The sequence below is a fragment of the Lissotriton helveticus genome, chromosome 1_1, assembly GCF_964261635.1.
Source record: "Lissotriton helveticus chromosome 1_1, aLisHel1.1, whole genome shotgun sequence".
Lineage (NCBI taxonomy): Eukaryota > Metazoa > Chordata > Amphibia > Caudata > Salamandridae > Lissotriton > Lissotriton helveticus.
Genome location: NC_136057.1, coordinates 1,949,065,432 through 1,949,089,214, shown reverse-complemented (window position 1 = coordinate 1,949,089,214; position 23,783 = coordinate 1,949,065,432). Strand labels below are relative to the sequence as shown.

The 23,783-nt window shown below is 45.7% G+C and overlaps 1 protein-coding gene across 2 annotated transcripts in view; it reads left to right on the top strand.

Annotated features, from left to right (window-relative positions):
* LOC144755218 (complement factor H-like) overlaps positions 1-23,783 on the top strand; it is a 1,175,739-nt gene that overhangs the window by 507,772 nt on the left and 644,184 nt on the right. For both annotated transcript variants that reach the window (XM_078643916.1, XM_078643925.1), the window contains exons 14-15: positions 2,302-2,484; positions 4,182-4,352. In XM_078643916.1, the coding sequence (XP_078500042.1) occupies positions 2,302-2,484; positions 4,182-4,352 (354 nt within the window). The remainder of the gene's footprint in view (positions 1-2,301; positions 2,485-4,181; positions 4,353-23,783) is intronic.

The following is a 23,783-nucleotide window of genomic DNA, read 5'->3' as shown; positions in this document are numbered from 1 at the left end:
CTCCGCCTTCTTATCCCACCGTAACTCCCTCCACGGGCCGTGGCTGCTTAAGAGCTCAGAATTCTTCAAACAAAAGTTCCATTGAGTTAATGTTGGATGTTTTTATGGGAGATGGAGGGTCATTTTTAACTCTTTTTAGTAAGTTGATGGGCACTTGAGCTTTATTCAAGTCATTTTAAGGTGTGACGTTTCCATTAGAAGATGCATATGGTGTCAACATTTACTCTTGACTACTGCCCTCCATATTTTCTGTCGGTATAGGGAATTAATTGACAGTGCATACGCAGATGTTATGTGAGGTGTTTCTTGTGTTGGACGTGAGAGGCCTCAACCCTTTGGTTCATCCCATAAGATAAGTGAATAAAATGTATCAAAACAGTACTGAAGGAGAAACTGCAGGCATTGTCTGTAATACATGAGTCCAAAGCAGTGAGGAGAAAGGAATGTCAAACAGCAGACAGGACAATTCTTACTTTATATTGGCAACATATTGTGGACTCAGTGATATCCATTTGCAAAAATGAAGAAAACATGGGAGGAATTCACAGTGTGGAATAGAAAAGTAGGCATTGCTAAGGTAATGCGAACACGCATTTTTCAAAATGGCGGACACGGACTTCTGTCGGCGTGCCTCCTTCATTTGAGCAGGAAAAGAAACGTATGCAGTTGAAAAAACAAACATACTTCACCGGCAGAAGAGGCTCCCATTTGATATTCTGACAGAAGGTAGCGCTTCAGAGCAACTGTGGCCAAGTTGTACCAGCACCAAGCCATGCCCCCTTATTTCCATATTGTAAGGAATTAGTCAGCAATTCTGCACTTAAAAATGATAATACTACTCAGAACTAATAGATAAATGGCGTGCGCAGGATTCGAGAAGTCCAAGAGTTAATAGTGAAATTTTCAAATTTCCTTATTTAACAGTTTTTTACGAAGGTTCAAAACAGAGTTCAGCCAATGCGTTTCGTTCTCGAAAGAGAACTTCCGCCAGGGCTTCTAAGGGCAGTAACCCTTCTGAAGGAGGGATGCAAAGTAACCATATGTTGACTGCCTACGAAGACGAAAAGCAAGGTCACAAAAACCTGAAGAAGGTGAAAACCCGATGACCACACAATAATCTTTGAACAGCGACGTCAGTACAAAGGTCACGGTCCCACTCTCAAAATAAAGGCTTCAAGTTCTCTTCATCAGGTATGTAAGCGTGTTCACAATCTGAATATTAAATACACAAAGGTACAATAAGATGAATACTCCAGGCAGTGATTCTGGAGTGCTCCGAGAGTTTTCCCATGGCCAATTAGCGCCAGAAAGGTCAGGGAACCTGCGAATAACATGCTGTCTGTTCTGCTTTGCTGTATGACTACTCGGAGCTCTGTAACCTTGTGAATTAAGTCAGCCTTCTGACTGGCACTTCTATTCCTAAAATATGGCTGTGATGTGCTATAAATAATGACAACATTTGTTACATAATTCTTTATATTGTTTTATTTTCCTTTTGTGAGCGCTGTAAGAATTGTGGTGATAGTGTTACCAGTGAAGCTGATCAATCTTGCCAGCATTATCCTGATAACTTTAATTTGAAGGCACTTATCCCCATATCCAATTCCAGTTTGATCCATTACGGACTGCTTTATATGTGTAGGATATATTGCCTACTTGAATATGTTCCAAGGTAAAAAAATGCCTCAACCAAGAGTTGGGATCTATTTTTATGTTTGGAGGATAATAGGGATTTCTGTTGGTCCCTTTGGCATCTCTTAACATTGGCAGGAACACCAGCCATGGTAGTTCCTGTCAATGTTGTAAAAGTTTGACAGAAGGCTCCATCAAACAGGATGGCAGCTACTCAAACTGTTACACAGTTTTTCATTTTTCAGAAACAAATCTCCAATGTGGGTGTATGTTTTTGAAAAAGGAGAAACTAATAACCCATACACCAATAGGAGTTCTCCATGGTGTGAGGAAATGTGTAACTTTTTGTACTGTCCCTCATTGCCAGCAAAAGAAAGGATATGCAATCGCCCACTCAGGCAGTGGGGTGGCGATCCCTATGTTGTTGCCTGCTATGTTAGGCCATTATTGGAGGATGTGGGCAGCGGTGCTGAAGTAGGCTCTGTGGTTGATTTAAGGTCCACCCACCTCAAATCTGGCAGTCGGACTATGATTTTGGCAAGGACCGTACTCCTTTGATGTTGCTCTTGAAATTGTTCATGAAAGCAGTGACATTTTGGAGTTTCCACTCCCAAGAAACACCTATTATTCTATATGTTGACAGATAACTGTGATTTTTCTTTTGCACAGAAAGAAGAAGCTGTAATAATCCACCTACAATAACCAATGGAAAATATGAGATGCCTACCACCAAGAAATATTTCTACAGTGATGATACCGTGACCTACCTCTGTAATCCTGGTTATAGTATAACTGGATCAAATGGAAGTACTTGCATGGGTGGGAGGTGGACAGCTGCCCCCACATGTGATGGTACGTATAATATGTTTAACATAGATTGTTTGTACCCTCTCACGAAAAGCAAAGCATGCATTAAAATACAAAGCTTTTGGCCAAGCTTTTATTCAAAACACATTGTGTCTGTTAGTACCAACTAGTCGGGGCTTCTGAACAAAAGCATTTCCTGGTAACAGCCCGGTACTGATTCATGAATGCCTTTGTGAGCGTATGACATAGCACTCCAGGGAGGGTATGCTTCACACAGGCATTTATGAGTAGGAGGAATTAAATCTAGAGGAGTACTGCTTCACATATTCAAAACTAAGTTTGTGAATTGACCCATCATCTTTTTTAGTAATCATGCCAGTTTTAGAAGAAGTGCAATGAGGGCACAGTCCTTTCTCTTTGTACTAATTGTATGTGAATTTTACCAGAATATTCATAGTTTATTTTGCTTTTGATGTTTAGGGCTTATTTGCAAAAACATTGAAGGTTATACTACAGGATACTTAATATAATACTACTTTATTAACTCATTAATGCTTTTGTCTACCAAATAATACCGAAAATGCATTTACAAAGGTTTGTGGGCCTTCACAGCGCCGGTGCATGGAGGGTATTCACCACATTTGCGAAACATTGTCCTGACCACACTTCTGACACATTCTGACAACATACACCAATGTCAAAAACTAGAAGTGGATAGACTACAAATGTATCATTATTTTGGCTAGGAAAATAATAATTATAAAATGTGTAGGAACATGCATTATCAGAAATATCAAGGCACTAATAAAAACAGAGAAGAATGGGGCCACTTCAATAAGAAACTGAACTATTTTGAAACTGACAGGCACTCATTATCTTTGTAGGAGATACTATTCCATCTAAGTCCAAGATTTAATAGGAAGGGCCTCTGTAAAATCCATTGTTTTACTGTCAATATTTTTCATTTTTCATTTGTTAGGAACAGGCGGGAGATGTACATGTAAAGGAGCCAGAATCATCGAACCTCAAGCTCAATTGGATCTTGAAATTCCAAGACCCATATAATTTCCCAATTGCAGGCCTGGAAACTTGTGATACCATGTAGCTGGGATGGGGCAGGGGGAATATTAAAACTAATGGAATCATTAACTCTGCCATCATTACCCCACTCCATAATTACTGGGCATCTTGTAATGAAACACATAGTTTTCATGTCATTCAGATCAATGTAGGCTGGGGTGCGGTAGGGGCTGGTTCATATCTTATGGTGAGTGGTAGGGAAACAACAGATGCCTCTGAGTCTAAAGTGCTGGAGTTTTCCTGTTCTTTAGTTCAAATTTGAGTAAACGAGAGAACTGGAGAGAAAAAAAAAAGAGCATAAAAAGATGATTTTAATCTGAGAGTTGCACATCTAGCATAAGTGAAGGTGTAAACCACATAGGGCAAATGAAATTCGTTTTTGTGCATTTACTATTTTAATTTATTCCATCGTACTGAACAACTCATATATACAATAGACTGTGAGTTTGAACTGCCCTTTGAGCCATATATCAATATTGACCTAATAGATAAGATATTTGGCTCTTCAAGATTGTTTGTGATATGTTATGTGTACAGATGAGTAAATTATTGTACCAAATAAGATTATCCCAAGTACTACATAATTACAGTTTATACACAATAAATACCTGAACATGTCAATAGCGTTTTTTGTAAACATGAACAATATTCCTTTTTTGTAGAAAGCCGGTGCGATGTGCCATCTATCAACTATGGTTCAGTAGTAGAAAAGAGGGCACATTATGTCTCAAGAGCCACTGTCAGTTTTAAATGTGAATCTGGATATAAACTGATTTCGGAAAGACAAACACAGTGTTTACAGGGAAAGTGGCAATTTCTTCCGAAGTGCATTTGTAAGTATTTACTCTGTTGTGGATAAGGTTTGAAAACAAGTGTATTCATACACTTATTGTGTGCGGTTCTCTCATAGCTCATTAAACATTAATCTGGCAATTGTTCATATTATGGTTGCGACCAAATTCTACAACAAATCATGAGTATTGTTGCTATCTTTTTAAATATGTTTTTAGTACAGCAAAATTAGCTGATAGGAGCTCATAGGAGCTACTTTTCCCAAACCCCCTTGGAAAAATGATTGTCCATGAAACAAAAACATTCTTTCCTGCATCTCTTACAGCTGTCAAATTGTATTTAATGCAATCTGTCTTCGAGAGTGATGGTAAGTAAAACTTGATTCTTTCTCAGGACACACCAGTGAGCATTCTTCTCGTTCACCATCAACTATCAAGTCACATGATTGATTGAACAGAATCCCTTAAATGTCGAATCTTCAAAAAAAGATGGATTTTGGCCCAGATCTTTGTACTGGGGTGAATGTTTGACATTGATCAGCATTCTGTCCATCAATTCTTCTTTTCGCATTTGTCACCCCGAGTGGGACAGGTATGCCCTGATGTGGGTCCCATGCTCTCCATGGCACTGGAGCCAAGCTAGTCTGGCTGATGAGGGGTGATGCCCCAAAACCGATCCCAGGATGCTTTGTTCCGGTCCAGGGAGGACCTGCCTTGGCAGTTCCGGCTGGACTGTTCCCATGGGGAACAGGGTCAAGACTGGTTTGCATATGGCTTGGTTTAAACTGGAATAGCATGGTGAGTAAAAAAACAATGGATTTTGGCCCAGATCTCTGTACTAGGGCGAATCTTTGATATTGATCGGCATTCTGTCCATCAATTGTTCTTTTTGCATTTGTTGTCCCGATTGGGGCGGGTACGCCCAGATGTGGGTCACATGCCCTCCATGCCACTGGAGTAATGCTAGCCCGGCTGATGTGGGGTGATTCCCCAAAACTGGTCCCACTATGATTGTTTCCGGTCCAGGGAGGACCTGGCCTGGAGTATGGGCTGTACTGTTCTAATGGGGAACAGGGTCAAGGCTGATTTGCATATGGCTTGGTTTAAACTGGATTGGCATGGGGTGCACAGAAACCATGGATTTTGGCCCAGATCTCTGTGCTGGAGTGTATGTTTGAAATTCATCAGCATTCTGTCCATCAATTGTTCTCTTTGCATTTGGCCCCCCGAGTGGGACTTGTATGCCCACACGTAGGTCCCGTGCTCTCCATGCCACTGGAGTCAAGCTAGCCAGGCTGATGAGGGGTGATGCCCTGAATCCGGTTCCAGGATGCTTATTTATGGTCCAGGGAGGACCTGGCCTGGCAGTATAGGCTGAACTGTTCCCATGGGGAACAGGGTCAAGACTGATTTGAATATGGCTTGGTTTAAACTAGAATGGGGAACACAAAAACTATGGATTTTGGCCCAGATCTCGGTACTGGGGTATATGTTTGACATTGATCAGCATTCTGTTCATCAGTTGTTATTTTTGAATCTTCAAAATCAGTCAACACCCTCCAGACACCTTGATTTAGCTATTTAAATAAACCTATGGTCTTTGCTGCATTTAACCATAAATAACAAAACCATGATCGTCCACAATTGTTATGTAGTTCCTATAAATCTATATAGGATCTGCACCTTTAGACAACTGTGGGAGTGGTGTCCAGGCTGATTCCAGGCACCCCCCACCGGATATGCTCTCCTGTAAACCCGCAAACTCACAGTGCTACTATGAACTCCTGTTACAGAGGAGAGAATAGTTTCTGGAAACTATCAAACAGGGATCGTGGAAACAGTACAGTACTTTTTGCTCAGTCACTTGTGCTCACTTTGTTTCAGAGAGATACACAGAATAAACGATAGGGATGTTTCCAATAAGCATTCATTGAGCCCGCATCATCCTAGTGTAACATATGTGTACTGTAACAACCATAAGACAGAAACAGATATAAACGATTATAAGCACCAACAGAGTAAATGTATGGTAGATTTCTACCATAGTGCTAAAACAATAGATATATGCAGGTATATAGATACATGACAGTAATAATACATACTCCCACGATGCTAACCCTAACTAGATGTACCAAAATGTACCTAGCATGTATGTAGGTGTATAGCCAAGACTCCCCCTAGGATGCAGCTAACCCCATCACCTGAAGTGGGAAACTGTAGGACCCTGTCTTGGCCTCGAGATGGGCACTCCGCGAGGGATGTAAGACCACTGCGTGCTGGAGTGTCTGTGTGCAGGAACCTCAGCGTCTTGTGTCAGCGTATCAGCATGGAAGTCTTTCTCCTCTGTCTGCCCTAGCAATGATATGGTGTTTATAAACCCGAAATTGTACCCTAAGGTGTTCTACCTTGCTGTGTCATGTCGGCCGAGGATAACGAAAGGGATGACACTTATACATAGTTATTATGCAGAAGATGGTAGTCCTGCTGTGATTCTGACAATCCTCATGCATAATAAATTAGTCTAGTTTTCGGAGAAAACCACCCAACATCTATGCAGCATCTAACTAGGTAAAAGGTCAGCACAAATCTGTTATGTAGTATAATGGTACGGTAAATGTAGGTGAAAGGTTAGGTTACTACTCAAGCCTATATTGGGGTACATTACGAATCATAACACAATAGGCTTCAAAGCAGAATGCACACACCATTAAGACCAAAGCCTCAAGTAGGAGATAACACAATATTACCCTTCTCACCCGCAGTTTTTTGATAGGACTCTCTTGACAGGCCAGCGAACCCCCATTGGGACCGGTCACCTTGCAGGTCACCGGAGGCAGGAGATCATAATGTAATTTAAAGGATGCAAAGGACTCTTCAAATTCCAAAACAGATGATTTTAATGGTAAAGAGGCAATAAGTAATTCAAAGGAGATTGTAGTGGAAGTTGTAAACTTGCTTCACTGCTCCATAGAGCCATAGCCGAAATGCATTTCGATCTCTGTGCATCAGAACCCATGGGATAATGTAAATTAGAGGGCAGACATAATTCAAACTCTAAACACAAAACTGTACGAAAAGATGTGGCTTTTAGAACTGGTTTCCAACCAAAAATCTAAGTAATTTAGGTGAAACAAAATTATCAATACGCAAACAGATTTAGGACCTGTATAATTCATTCTGCTTCACTTAAAATACTCCTGTCGAGGCAATAATGTAAAAAATGGTTTGTCGGTTAAGACCGTAACCTCCTCCTGGTCCACTTCATGTGATTCAAATAACAGATCACTGTGATATTGCTTTTCCTGAGAAGGATTCAGCTTTGCAACCTGTCTGTAACCAGGCTTGAGACAAGAGAGGCACCAGACAAAAATCTCCAAATAATTCATGTGGAGGCCCGGTTGCCTGCACGATCACTTGCCAAGCATTGAACTCTTAATGCATCAAGATCCCTTGGCTGATTTCCAATGATATGGCTAGGTCAAGAGCCATACGGAATATGGCTTGTCGGATCAATGTTTTTTGTTTTTTACATAATTTAAACACCACTGCAACTCACTTCCTTGTTCCATAGTAAGGCTCTGTTTGACATATTTTGAAAGAGGACTACTATATATGTATGAAATGCTCTCAGCTTTCAAATTCAGAGGGCAATAATGGTTTCAATAAATGATGCAAGTAGACTCACAATCCTAGCTACCTACAGGGGACATGACATACACATTCTTTGATAAAAGCTATCATTTCTTTTCACCTAATTCAACATTTTAAACCATTACTAAGCTATTCAGCATGAATCCAAAGTACATCTGAAGAAAATTAGGAAAGAAGATAACTCTATGATACACTGTTAAACTAGTGCCACAACTGCATTTTCTCTTTTTTGAGACACAATGCAACTACATGGTGAAGGGGAAGGGACAGGAAGAGAGAGCAGGGAAGGTAATTTTGAAAGCCAAGGGTAAGCATTTAAGCAACCTAATAAAGAATGATTTAAGAAGTCAAATATTTAAACTTATGATACGTCTGTGATATGAAGAAAATAAAGATAGTCAACATTAGCTGGCAGACACCCCATCTAACAGTTTACATTTTCTCAGTCTGAAAGAAGGCCTTAATAATGAGAGAAAAATATTGAAAATTATAATGTTGGTTTAGCAGGAAAGATCTTGTTGTCTATAAATCTTTCAAGCAACTGTATAACTACAAATTCTTAGAAAGGCAAAGTTCGGGGATATCAGTAGAGTAAAAGACATGCATCATAAGTGACTCTTTAAGCAGTGCAAAAACTTAATGGGTTTACTGTAAAATTTGGATTTAAAGTGATGGAAAGTATTGGTCGTGACCATCAAACTGAAAATGTACTGGAGTCAATGAATTTCTTTTGAGGCCTAGTGGCCTTAATAAACTAGTTTCTTGTTGATAAGTAACATTGCATTGTTCCATCAGCATATTTTCTTTTGTTTGGGACTGGAACTATATTCCAAGATAATCCAATGTATGATATGTAGATTTTGGGAGAATGTTATATGTTATGTTATGTTTTGTTATGTTATGTGTTATGTTATGATATGTTACCTTGTGTTATTTTATGTTCCCATCTGCTACAAAAGTGGAGATAGAGGCCTTTAATGTGAAACACTTTAATTGTTTCCTAAATGCCAGGAAAGGGGTTTGGGTTCGCAGGAAGAGAAGCAAGGAATTCCACAGCGTACTGGCCATGACCTAGAAGGCCTCAATTCTGAATGAATCTTGCAAGTCGAATGGCTCTGTGGAGTGGAATCATGCCATTTACACTTAGAATCATATAAGTCAAGGGACCATGTGTAAATCAAATTATAGGAAATGATACAAGTTAATGATTGGAGGTCACTACTGCACTGCCTAACACTATGCAATACACATACAATGCACCCACAACATAAATTCACTTACAAGTTGACTTTACTGACATTTACCACTGCATTGCATTCCACAAAAGTAGTGTAAAATGCATTTACAAGGCATTTATTCAAAGGCACAAAGAAAAATCCACTTCAGGTCCTTCGTGTTAGGTTAAGTATTCTGAAAATGTGTCAAGTGGAGTCAAAAACAAAGACAAAAGAGGGTGTCAGAATCCCCTTCAGAAAGCTGTGTAACAGGGAGGAGGGAGCTACTGGGCCAAAACGTGGGCGTTGAGGCCTTTTACGCCTGATGTTCCAGTCCTTACCTACTATGGCTCTTGAGTAACTGGGCCAAGTAGTAGCCTTCCAGCAGTTGACTGTTAGTGGTTGCATGAGTCGAGCAGTGAAGGTTTCTCAGGAGGAGCAATCTGCTAAGCATTAAGAGGCTTATAACCCAACATACAAACAGTGACAGCAAAAAGTTGTTTATCCAGTCAAATACTAGCTTTGTGCAAATGGTATCCTTAATGTAAACACACAAACCATTTGTGACACAATACATAGTCCTCACAGCTCTTTTAATGTCAGCATGCTGGAGCTATATTGGGTGAAATTCACAAAGCCCTTCTGTCCTTTATGGTGAAGGTACTGATTTCCCATTCAAATCATAGAGGCTAATTCCAGGTACGGACCCTGCTAAACCCATGCACCCCAGGAGTTGTACTTTGCCTTAAGAGTTCACCTGCACCTCAGCACTAACTTTGTGAAAGTCCTCTGTAGCCCCCAGGGCCCAAGACAGTCCTACCCGTCCTAGAGGCAGCAAGATATACCTGAAGAACCAAGTGGTCCTTTGTGAGCTCCGAACTACCTCTCCTGAGGGTCCGCAACATCAGCCTGCTTCTAACAGTGGTCCCTCTCCTGGCATACGGGGTCACCTAACACAGTGCTCACAAGGGGGACATCCAGCTCCGAACAGGCAGGTCCCTCCTAGCACATGGGGGTCACCAAACACAGCTCACAGGTGCAACAGTGCACTCTTCAAGGTGGCTCTCTCCTGCAACTCGGGGATCACTACTCCCAACACTTACCATGGAGATGGTCTGCACCTCACAGGTGAGTGTGGAGGATCCACACTCCTGCTACATTTACAACCTGAAAATGTTTTCTAGAAATAGTATAAGAAAGCAGGGGAAAGATAGCCTGACCCCTAGCACTTGTTGGAGGACCGAGAGAGAACTCCCCCTCTTGGGTCAAATATATATATATATATATTTGTTCGAGGCATGTGAGCTGTAGATAACATGCTTTGCATACTCCTGCCATCTAGTGTTGGGTCCATATGTTTTCACGTTGTTTTTGTTTCAAAGACGTCTTTCCAGTCACAAGGTAGGTGACTCCTTACGGTGATAGTGCGCAAGGGCATCCACTCAATTGTTAGATTTTTTTTTCTGCCATTGGGTTCGGACGTAAATTGCTGTGCTCCGGTTCGACTCAGTTTCTCGGGGTCCCCTCGGTACGCAATGCACTTACTCTTGATGGTATTGTATTTGATAGCAGTTCCCATTCTTTGTGTATCGTCTCAGAAAATTTCTTTCGATTGGAAACTTCATGGAAGGACGTTGGGGCCAGCCGCGTTGGGTCAGCTCACAATCGTCCCGGGTGCCGAGCCAAGTAGCCATGCACCGACTGCCATGAAGTCTGCAACTTGTGTTTGTCCCTGGAACACAATGAACAAAATTTTGGTGCGTGCCGATCCTTCCGCTCCAAGGAAACGCTCCGTGACAGTCAGGCTCGACATCCCAAAATACATCAAAGGCATAGCGGATCTGCTCGAGGTCTCTTTGGAGAAGATTCCGACCACGATGTCTTTGACCCACAAGAAGACCACCACATTTCCCTGTTAGAAGCTGACTCTGACATGGAAGAAGATATTCTGCAGGGTCAACGTACGGTGAGTACTGATGCACCCGTGTCTACACCCTGCCCAAAAGAAAGGCTAGGGTCCCTCCTCTGCCTTTGGGCCAAGGTCAGTACCGGGAACAGGTTTCCAACGCCCCACATTCGGGCTCAGCTCCAAAACAAATACCAATGCCTTCCGGCTCAGGATCCAGGCGGCCCCATTTGGTCACTGAGCGGAAACATTCGGCACCAAAAGCGAAACAAGTTCTTAGAGCAATCCCTTCGATGCTGAAACAAAAAACAGCTTTGGATCCGAAAACAACAGCTCCAAAGATTTTGCCACAGAAAAGCCAAGCAACTCCCACTCCATCCAAGAAGCATTGTTTAGATGTCCTGGCTTCCAACCCAGCAGAAACAATTGGTCATTAATCCTAAAACTGGACATATTCTTACAAAATTTCATTTCCAGTTAAACGGAAGCCAGAGTCCACGGACACTTACCACATTCCTCTTTAGAGGAATATTGTTGGCACTAACCCTTCTCCTCCTTCTCTAACACCTTCCTCCCCACCTAACCCAAATTTGCTTGTATCACCCACAAATTCCCCACAATCACCTGACAACCAGGATGATGGGGATGGGGATGGACCACATGACAATAGTCCTGATCCTTGGAATGATTATAACACGGATCCAAACACTGACAATGACCCAGACTTATACTCTTCAATACCCTCTCCAACAAATGATAATGTAGGGTACATAGAATATTTAAAAAGAGCTGCTCAATATAATGGAGTTCAGCTTCACAAAGGGTATCTTGAGGAAGATTTTTGTTTCAAACTTTAAGCTCTTCACAAAAATCCTCTTGTTAGAAACGGGACCTCTGGCCGGCCAACGCTCACGCCAAGGTCAGTCAGGGATCACCATTTCTAAGGTCAGGGCAAGGGAGTCACACACCAAGATAACCCCTGCTCACCCTCTAGGTAACGTGACGCGAGCAGCATGGCTAATCTCAGAGGCGATGTGTAAAGCGTTTGCGCGCGCACCCCAGCGACAACACCCTAGGCCCACCACAAAGGAAACTCCACACAAGGTTATATCAAAAATAGCCTTTGTATTATAATAATAAACACACATTAGATAACACACACACTTTACAATGTGCCAACAGGCACGGGCAAGATTTACAAAGGATTATGTACAGGACAGGGCCACCTGGACCACTGTCAGGGGTATGCACTTTTTAGAAATAGCACTTGTAGGTATAACACTTTAGCACATAAACACAATGAATGTAGCACACAAAATAGTTATATGTAGCATACAACCAGTAACTACTGGTAAAGGGTAAATACCTCCTACGCCACCCTAAACACTGTAGGGAAATCACGCAGGGAACTAGGACCTTATCATCAGGACCTATGGAAGGAAAACCTATCACCTAAGCAAGTCACATTTAGCAAAGGGAAGGAAACCTAAAATAATCACCTAGGCAAGTAACATTTAGCAAAGGCAATAAAACATCAACATTCCTCTAAGCAGGTCACTTTTAGCAAAGGGAAATAAAAGCACAAGGCATTACCTAAGCAGGTCACTTTTAGCAAAGGTAATGACACAAACAATCCTCTAAGCAGGTCACTTTTAGCAAAGGGGATAAAAACATAAAGAATTACCTAAGCAGGTCACTTTTAGCAAAGGTAAAAACAAACATTCCTCTAAGCAGGTCACTTTTAGCAAAGGGGAATAAAAGAACAAAGAATTACCTAAGCAGGTCACTTTTAGCAAAGGCGATAAAACAAACAATTGCACATGAAACATTAAAACACATTCAGAGGTGCAGGTAGAACATTTGCGCAGAAATCAAACAAGCAAGTAACTCATAAATTGCGCAGGGTGCACGTAGCACAACACTAGGATGGTCCCTCAGGCCAACTGGCCTCGCAAGGGCTGGAATGCCCTGAGTCTCAATGTCAGGGAAGGCTGCGCAGGCAGCCAAGAACAAAAGCCTAAACGTAGCAACTGTCCACTAAGTGCTGGACAGTTGTAAATAACAGCTGGGCAACGTTGGAGCCACGTGAGCTCAAGAACAAAGGTGAACAAGGAGCCTCTCAGGGGCTCGCAAAGCAAATGCGCAATCTAGAGCTTCAGCGCTCTCAAAATAATGAATTGCCCCCAGAGCCTCTCTCAGGGCTCTAAATCAATATGGGCGAGGAGCCTCTCAGAGCTCGTAAACCAACTGCCCCCTCGAGCCTCGGGGCTCGTGAATACAATTGCGCTGTGAGCCTCGCAAGGCTCGAAGTAAGGAATGCCCTGAGCCACTCGGGCTCGAAATATACAAATTGGCCCCAGGAGCCTCAGGGCTCCTAATCACAAATTTGGGCTACGGTGGAGTCCCTCACGGGGGACTCAAAAACAGGTAATGCCCCCAGGAGCCTATGGAGGCTCCACACAACAGTGCGCGTGAGATCGCGCTACGGGGGAGGGGCGGACACCGGCAATGTGTCCCGCGGCCCCTCTCCCTCCTCGGCACTCACCGGGTGTCTCGTGGCGGGCGGGGCTCCTCTTCACACGGGGAGCCTCCTAGCAGCGCGGGGCTCCTCTCCACACGGGGAGCCTCGCGGACACGGCCGGCTGCTTGCTCCGTCTCCCGCCTGGCCTTGTCTCGCCGTACTCTGCCTGACTTCCGCTGGGGCCGCCAATGGCAGCGCGGCCCTGGGGGTCAGAAGGCGGGACTTCCGGGTCGCGGTAGGCAGCGGCCCGGCAACGATTTACAGTGCTCCCGGGCTGCGGCGGTGATCTCCTGGGCAATGCCGGGTGGGCACCGGATTTAATTAATAAAATCTCAACGGGGCAATGCCGGGTGGGCACCGGCCTCTAATTAAAATAGAAAGCGAGGTGGGCACTCGCTCGCCAAAAATCGGCAAATCGGCTCCAATGCCGGGTGGGCACCGGCAATGTCAATAAAGAGCTCCCAAGCGCTCTGGGAGCAAAGGAGAAGCGCGCTCAGCGCTTCAAGGAAATAAAAGCGTGCCTAGCGCTATAAATCAAAATCAGAGTGCCTCCAGGCACAGCAAAGCTCCAGCAGGGTCTGGAGGCAGGCAAAGGGGCAAGGCAGGGCCAGAGCCAGCACACTGGGTCTCCAGGCAGGGAGACAAGCCAAGTGGCGGTCCTCCTGGCCCCAGCAGCAGCAACAGCCCCCTCTGGCAAGGTCCAAAGCAGAACAGAGAACCCCTTCTGTGGGGACACAGCCCCATTTTTATACCATGAATTCCTTTGTCTTCAGGGTGCAGGGTGGGGGGAAACCAGTTGCAGCTGGCTTGGGAGTACCCTTGATGGCCCAACCACCCCTTTCATTCACTGGGGAGGCGAGGGTCATTAGACACACCACAGGGGGGCGGAGCCAGCATTGTGTGGGGAAAACCCAGCCCATCCAGGACCCAGGTGCACTACTCCCACACATCACTAATGCTGATCTCACACTCACCACCGGGCAAACCCATCCAGACTTCCTGGAGCCTGGCATGCCAGCCAGCTCCAGCCAATCACGCTCCAGTATGCTCACTGCACACATACATCAATGTCCAGAAGTAGCACTTCCCTTCTAGACACACACATGCCGCATACACCATCTCGCAGCATTCACCCTCACGAGTTCATACATACCAAACTCGAGCCTGCACTCCCCACACATCAGGAACTAACATGGACACACACATTCTCCATGCATTCCTATGGGAGGGCAGGCCAGCCATACTACACGCACGCACTTTACTCTGGGGCACAGGGAAAAAGTGCGCCAAGACCCAAAAATCACTAACACTGGGTCACAAACAAAAGCAAAAAGATTAGGGGTGAACCTGCCCTAAGGCCCAAGTCCAACACGACCCCCTTCCAGCCAAAACGCAGGGCAGACCAATCACCACCGTGATGGACTTACCTGCTTGGGGCGATAAAACAAGGACGCGGGCCCACAACTGCAGGGACACCCTCCTGTTTTACGCCACGGTGAACCCCTGGGGTTCTTTCTAAAACTACGGTAGGGACTAACTGGGATACCCCACTGGTACTCTCCAGCTGCCCTCGGCGAGGACCAGGCCCTAGGCCACCCAGGTGCCACTGGATCCTGCCTACCCACAAAGTGGGGGGTAGTAACCCCTGGCACATAATAGCCATGCTCCACTCTTCGTGTCTGCAAGACAGGGCTAGACTGCCACTGGTTCTCCAGCCTAGGGTCTACAACCTCAGGCGGACCAGGAGTCTCAGGGAAGGCTCTCCTCCCCCTACCTCTTCTTCTAGGGTTCCTCCTCCTCCTGCGAGGGGTACCCTCTAAACACAATTTTCCCAACCTAGGGTTTAACCCCTCAGGTTGCACCGGGGTCAGAGGTCGGCTCTCCCACCCTCTGCACCCCCTTCCAGAGCCCTGCTCCCTCCCAACCGGGGCGGTACCTCTGGAAAAAGAACTGGTCAGGACACTGATTACAGTAGTCCCACCCTTCAGGTCAGGCTGATCCTGAACCTGGCCTTCCAACCTCCGGTCTAGAACCTTTGGTGGAACCAATGCCTGGCACTCCAGGACTTCTGGGGACTCACATCCTATCCCCCAATCACTCCTTGTACTGGACTCCTGTACCCTCCCTACTGGAGCGGTACTGCCAGACTCTAGAACCATAGAAGCTCCGCTTACAGATGCTCCAGGTCCTCTACCCACTAGGAGATCTCCCTCAAGTGAACTAACAGGCAAGTCTAGGTTCCCTTCCTGGTGTTCCCTAAAGAAACCATCCAGGCTCTGTGACAGGGCTTCGGGCGTCTGGGGACTCTCGGTCACACACTCACTCCCGCTCCACTGAGACAGGCAGTCAGCCCCTACACCCTTCTCACTAACCAAGGACCTAGCTGGGCTACTCTCACCCTCCTCCACCACACTGGGCTGGAAGACACCTGACCCACTATTGTTGGAATCACTCACTGGTGACTCTAAAGAACCTCTCGCACTGTCCCAGCGATCTGCTTCCTTTGCAAGCTCCCAAGGATCAAAGGTCAACCCCAACAGGAGTTGCCGCAACTCCGGCCGACAATGACTGAGCACCTTTTCCTTGAGAATAAGACAAAACAGTTTGTCAAAATCATGTTCCGTGGGAACCTCTAACCACTCAATCAGTGCACACTGACAGTCCTCTGTAAACTCCTCCCAAGACTGGTGAGACAGTTTCCTACTGTCCCTGAACTGCAACCTATACTCCTCTTCTAGGGAAACAGGTACCATACTTGGGGAACTGGGAGTGGGACTGTCTACACTTATATTTAAAAAGCTGCCACCACTGGACTCCACCCTCCCTGGGGAATCCAGACAATTACAATTACACTCAGGGGATAACCTACTCTCCCTGAACAAGGCCCTCTCTTCCTTCCTATCCAACCACTCCTCTGGGGACAGGGAAAGGGATGGGGCGCTGGTACTGACACTGGACCCAGCAAGGGACTCCCTATCTATGGGGTCCTCACTATCTGCTGATATCCATCCACTGTCATCCTCATTCACTTCACATTCTTCAGGGCTCCCAACAGACTCACCATCCTCATGACGTGCGGCCCGGGCCCTATCTCTCTCACTGTGCTCAAGATCCCACTGACCCTTTTGCCATTGGATCAGGCTGTCCCTAAGCTGGGACTGAGTATCCAACTCACTCACCTCCATGCCTCCCTCTTCACAGAATCTGACCAGCTCTGACCTACTGTACCTAAAAAGACAACAGAGATCAAATACAGGCTCCATTTTGGCGGACGTTCTCAAGAAGAGTTTGACACAGAGAACCTGGGGGTCTGAGCTTACACAGGAGTATACAATTACACAATTCAGCAAGATCCCTATCTCAGAGAACTTGCACTCCACTGTCCAGTGTAACACACCACTCATTCACACACACCCTCCCCTCGGACCGGTAAGGCAGTTTCTACCACCCCTGATTTTCTCAACCTGATCACAAGTGACACAGGTACCAAACTCTGGAAGCAGGGCGGGGAACAAATGTACTGAACAGAAATTACAAAAATGACACCTCTCAGGAGAAGCAAAACTGAACTTCCCTAAAAAACAATAATCCCCAAAATGTGGTTATCTAAAATTGCAGAGTTTTGAAGTGTGGCCTGTCGCCACTGTGGTACAGCGCAAACGCAAGTCCAATCCGCACCGCTAGCCACCAATGTTAGAAACGGGACCTCTGGCCGGCCAACGCTCACGCCAAGGTCAGTCAGGGATCACCATTTCTAAGGTCAGGGCAAGGGAGTCACACACCAAGATAACCCCTGCTCACCCTCTAGGTAACGTGACGCGAGCAGCATGGCTAATCTAAGAGGCGATGTGTAAAGCGTTTGCGCGCGCACCCCAGCGACAACACCCTAGGCCCACCACAAAGGAAACTCCACACAAGGTTATATCAAAAATAGCCTTTGTATTATAATAATAAACACACATTAGATAACACACACACTTTACAATGTGCCAAGAGGCACGGGCAAAATTTACAAGGGATTATGTACAGGACAGGGCCACCTGGACCACTGTCAGGGGTATGCACTTTTTAGAAATAGCACTTGTAGGTATAACACTTTAGCACATAAACACAATGAATGTAGCACACAAAATAGTTATATGTAGCATACAACCAGTAACTACTGGTAAAGGGTAAATACCTCCTATGCCACCCTAAACACTGTAGGGAAATCACGCAGGGAACTAGGACCTTATCATCAGGACCTATGGAAGGAAAACCTATCACCTAAGCAAGTCACATTTAGCAAAGGGAAGGAAACCTAAAATAATCACCTAGGCAAGTAACATTTAGCAAAGGCAATAAAACATCAACATTCCTCTAAGCAGGTCACTTTTAGCAAAGGGAAATAAAAGCACAAGGCATTACCTAAGCAGGTCACTTTTAGCAAAGGTAATGACACAAACAATCCTCTAAGCAGGTCACTTTTAGCAAAGGGGATAAAAACATAAAGAATTACCTAAGCAGGTCACTTTTAGCAAAGGTAAAAACAAACATTCCTCTAAGCAGGTCACTTTTAGCAAAGGGGAATAAAAGAACAAAGAATCACCTAAGCAGGTCACTTTTAGCAAAGGCGATAAAACAAACAATTGCACATGAAACATTAAAACACATTCAGAGGTGCAGGTAGAACATTTGCGCAGAAATCAAACAAGCAAGTAACTCATAAATTGCGCAGGGTGCACGTAGCACAACACTAGAATGGTCCCTCAGGCCAACTGGCCTCGCAAGGGCTGGAATGCCCTGAGTCTCAATGTCAGGGAAGGCTGCGCAGGCAGCCAAGAACAAAAGCCTAAACGTAGCAACTGTCCACTAAGTGCTGGACAGTTGTAAATAACAGCTGGGCAACTTTGAGCCTCGTGGGCTCAAGAACAAAGGTGAACAAGGAGCCTCTCAGGGGCTCGCAAAGCAAATGCGCAATCTAGAGCTTCAGCGCTCTCAAAATAATGAATTGCCCCCAGAGCCTCTCTCAGGGCTCTAAATCAATATGGGCGAGGAGCCTCTCAGAGCTCGTAAACCAACTGCCCTCTCGAGCCTCGGGGCTTGTGAACACAATTGCGCTGTGAGCCTCGCAAGGCTCGAAGTAAGGAATGCCCTGAGCCACGCGGGCTCGAAATATACAAATTGGCCCCAGGAGCCTCGGGGCTCCTAATCACAAATTTGGGCTACGGTGGAGTCCCTCACGGGGGACTCAAAAACAGGTAATGCCCCCAGGAGCCTATCGAGGCTCCACACAACAGTGCGCGGAGATCGTGCTACGGGGGAGGGGCGGACACCGGCAATGTGTCCCGCGGCCCCTCTCCCTCCTCGGCACTCACCGGGTGTCTCGTGGCGGGTGGGGCTCCTCTTCACACGGGCAGCCTCCTAGCAGCGCGGGGCTCCTCTCCACACGGGGAGCCTCGCGGACACGGCCGGCTGCTTGCTCCGTCTCCCGCCTGGCCTTGTCTCGCCGTACTCTGCCTGACTTCCGCTGGGGCCGCCAATGGCAGCGCGGCCCTGGGGGTCAGGAGGCGGGACTTCCGGGTCGCGGTAGGCAGCGGCCCGGCAACGATTTACAGTGCTCCCGGGCTGCGGCGGTGATCTCCTGGGCAATGCCGGGTGGGCACCGGATTTAATTAATAAAATCTCAACAGGGCAATGCCGGGTGGGCACCGGCCTCTAATTAAAATAGAAAGCGAGGTGGGCACTCGCTCGCCAAAAATCGGCAAATCGGCTCCAATGCCGGGTGGGCACCGGCAATGTCAATAAAGCGCTCCCAAGCGCTCTGGGAGCAAAGGAGAAGCGCGCTCAGCGCTTCAAGGAAATAAAAGCGCGCCTAGCGCTATAAATCAAAATCAGAGTGCCTCCAGGCACAGCAAAGCTCCAGCAGGGTCTGGAGGCAGGCAAAGGGGCAAGGCAGGGCCAGAGCCAGCACACTGGGTCTCCAGGCAGGGATACAAGCCAAGTGGCAGTCCTCCTGGCCCCAGCAGCAGCAACAGCCCCCTCTGGCAAGGTCCAAAGCAGAACAGAGAACCCCTTCTGTGGGGACACAGCCCCATTTTTATACCATGAATTCCTTTGTCTTCAGGGTGCAGGGTGGGGGGAAACCCGTTGCAGCTGGCTTGGGAGTACCCTTGATGGCCCAACCACCCCTTTCATTCACTGGGGAGGCTAGGGTCATTAGACACACCACAGGGGGGCGGAACCAGCATTGTGTGGGGAAAACCCAGCCCATCCAGGACCCAGGTGCACTCCTCCCACACATCACTCATGCTGATCTCACACTCACCACTGGGCAAACCCACCCAGACTTCCTGGAGCCTGGCATGCCAGCCAGCTCCAGCCAATCACGCTCCAGTATGCTCACTGCACACATACATCAATGTCCAGAAGTAGCACTTCCCTTCTAGACACACACATGCCGCATACACCATCTCGCAGCATTCACCCTCACGAGTTCATACATACCAAACTCGAGCCTGCACTCCCCACACATCAGGAACTAACATGGACACACACATTCTCCATGCATTCCTATGGGAGGGCAGGCCAGCCATACTACACGCACGCACTTTACTCTGGGGCACAGGGAAAAAGTGCGCCAAGACCCAAAAATCACTAACACTGGGTCACAAACAAAAGCAAAAAGATTAGGGGTGAACCTGCCCTAAGGCCCAAGTCCAACACCTCTCATACTCTTCCCATACTTAAGGGTATGCATAAACATGTAGACAATATTTTTAAAGATCCTTTGCCTGCAAGAATCCTTACACCAAGGGTAGACAAGAAATATAATCCAGCACCTACAGATCCAGTTTACATCAAGGGTCAATTACCACTAGACTAACTAGTAGTTTTTAATGCCCGTAAAAGGGCAAACTCACAGCCCTCAGGGGATGCCCCTCCTCCTGACAAAGAATCTATATAGAGAGATGCTTCTGGCAAACAAAAAGCTGTGCAAGCTGCCAATCACTGGTGTATTGCCAATAGTCAGTTTTTTTTAGCCAGATATGATAGAGCGTATTATGATGAATTGGAGCAATTGGTCCAATTTTTACCAGACGAACATAAGGCCAAGGCACACAACCTAGTTCAGGAAGGGAAACAAAGTTCTAACACCTCCATTAGATGCACTTTAGATGCAGCTGTCACTGCAGCTCGCACAGTTACCACCAGTGTCTTGCTAAGGAGACATGCCTGGCTCAGAATTTCAGGGTTTAAGCCTGAAGTCCGGGCTTCGGTTTTAAATTTACCCTTTGACAAAGAGCATTTATTTGATCCTGTAGTAGACACTTCCTTAGAGAAGATAAAAAAGGACACAGATGTTGCTAAATCTGTGGGAGCTCTGCAGTCCCTATCCAATTGGGGCTCTTTTTGTCGCTCCTTCTACAGAGGGGGCTCCAAAAACACATCCACAGACAACACCTCAATATAATGAAAAGGTAATGGTCAGTCACCCTCTTCAAGAGCTTACTTTCAAGGTGGGTTTCCAGGCAATAATGGCAAAGGGAGAGGAAGAGGTTCCACACTCTGCACTTCCCCCACAACCAACAAACAGTGACTTCCCTCTGATCATTCCACACCTGTCGGGGGATGTCTCTCTGAATTCCTCTCCATCTGGCATACAATGACTTCAGACAGATGGGTCTTAGGAATTATCCAATCTTGTTATTGCCTGGAGCTTATCAACAATCCCCCAAACATTCCTCCACGGTCACACACACAGGAGGTTCACTCTCTTCTGCAAAAATCAGCTATAGAGCCTGTGCCATTACAATATCAAGGGTCCAGCGTGTACTCCCTATATTTTCTCATACCCAAAAAGGACAGCTCTCTCAGGCCAATACTGGATCTCAGAGAGCTAAATCAATATATTAATTCAAATCACTTTCACATGGAGAAACTTCAACAAGTGCTCCCACTCCTACAGCGAGACGACTTTATGTCTACTGTAGACTTAATGGATGCATACTTCATATTCCGATACATCCCGCTCATCGCAAATATCTCAGGTTTGTAGTAGCGTGAAACCACTACCACATCAAAGTGCTTCCATTCGGAGTCACCACTGCTCCCAGAGTATTTACCAAGTGCCTGGCAGTAGTCGCTGTTCACCTGCAAAGACAGCAGATTCATGCCTCCCCCCACTTGGACGACTGGCTCATCAAAGCCAAATCTTACTCGAAGTGTCTCCAACACACTCAAATAACACTGCAATTACTGCACGATCTGGGATTTACAGTAAACGTGTTGAAATCCCATCTCCAACCCTCCAACACACAAACATTTTTGGGAGACACTCTGAATACTCAAAAAGCTCTAGTCTGTCCCAATGCAGCCAGAATTGGAAATATGCAGGCTCTAATTTCACAGTTTCAGACCAACCTCTCATTACCAGCTCAAGTGTATATGCAACTACTGGGAATGATGGCATCCTGCATCATAATGGTTCCCCATGCAAGACTTGAAATGTGTCCGCTTCAGGAATGTTTAGCATGTCAGTGGAACCAGTCTAGGGTCAATTGTCAGATCTAGTGTTGGTAGACGGCCGCACCCATCGCTCTCAGCAGTGGTAGTATCCACAAAACCTATCCAAAGTGCAGCCCTTTATCGACCCTGTTCCACAAACAGTCCTAACAGCAGAGGCATCGCTCACTAGTGCTCCTCTCCAGACTCACACCGTTCAAGGGTTGCGGACTCAAAATTAAAAACAACTTCACATAAATCGTCTAGAGCTGCTAGCAGTATTTCTAGCGCTCAAAGCCTTCCAGACTCACCTTGCAGGTAAAACTGTCCTGATACGCACCAACAACTTGACAACATGACAGCCATATATTACATACAGAAACAAGGGGACACAGACTACCTCCACCTGTCACGCCTTGCACCAGCCATTTGGAAGTGTGCCATAAATCACAGAATTAATCTCCAGGCAGACCATCTCCCAGGAGTGAACACTTAGATAGCATATTCTCAACAGGCAGAGACAACAGATTCACGAGTGGGAACTTCACCCTCAAGTTCTCCTTTCATTCTTTCAAATGTGGGGCTATCTCCAAATAGATCTGTTTGTGACACACGAAAATGCAAAATGTCCAAACTTTGCCTCCAGGTATCCACACCTGATAGAGCACGCAGGTCACCAGACTAGTTTTACCATACTCACCTGAGCCCATAAACAAAATTCTATTAATAAATGACTACTTAACCAGGTAACCCTCGCTCTACTACCAGTGAATTTTGTTAATTTAGGACTTTTGACCTCAATACCTTGACTCACCAATCCATGCCACCTGTACCTAAAGTCCTAAGGGATCAAAGGTGTTAGAATAATAGGTAGTGACAAATAACATTTGCACTCATATAATAACCACAAACTTGGGAAGGTTTAAACTCTTTATCTAGAAATCTTTTAAAACGTTATAATCCAAGCATTGAACATTTAAAAATCTTTTGATTTAGAAAATAGCATTTAAAATGAAAATATGCAAAGATTTGGAAAAAGACAGTCATTAAATGTTTGACATTAGGGAGGGTAGAGAGAAGTAACCAATACAATGACGTACCCACATTTATTCATATTTACCTAAAATGGTGTGAAGACCAACCCTGGCCACGGGTCACTTTAAGGACAGTAACCCCAAAAGTGCAGCCACCATAAAGGCAAGCAGGTGCAGACCAAAATCAGGACAGGTAAAGCCACTTGGATCAGGACAGGACCACCAAAGGTTGAGACCGGCACCCGCAGTTAAAGTTGCAACGCCTGCGTCACTCCCTCTCTGCAGCTAACAGCCAGAACCCCGATTGGATTATCGATTTCTCAGACAAAGTGCTCTGCCAGCACTTCAGCTCCCAAACACCGATTGGGTTAACTAATCTTCTGACAGAGTGCTACGCCAACACCCTTTTCTTGATCACCTATTGAGTGCGTTGGGTCAGTGACAGGTCAGCGATTCGGACAAGTCGGACAAATTAAAGAGCTAAGCCTACCCTAGTTATACTATTTTTCAGGGCAGTGTACCACCCCCCAATGTTGCAAGTGTAAGGATCCCCAATTTCGATTGGACAAAAGGATGAGGAGAGGTCATCACACCATACCAAAATGAAACTTTTAGAATAAACATTAATGTTTGCGTTCCCGCCCATCAATGTATTTTCCCATG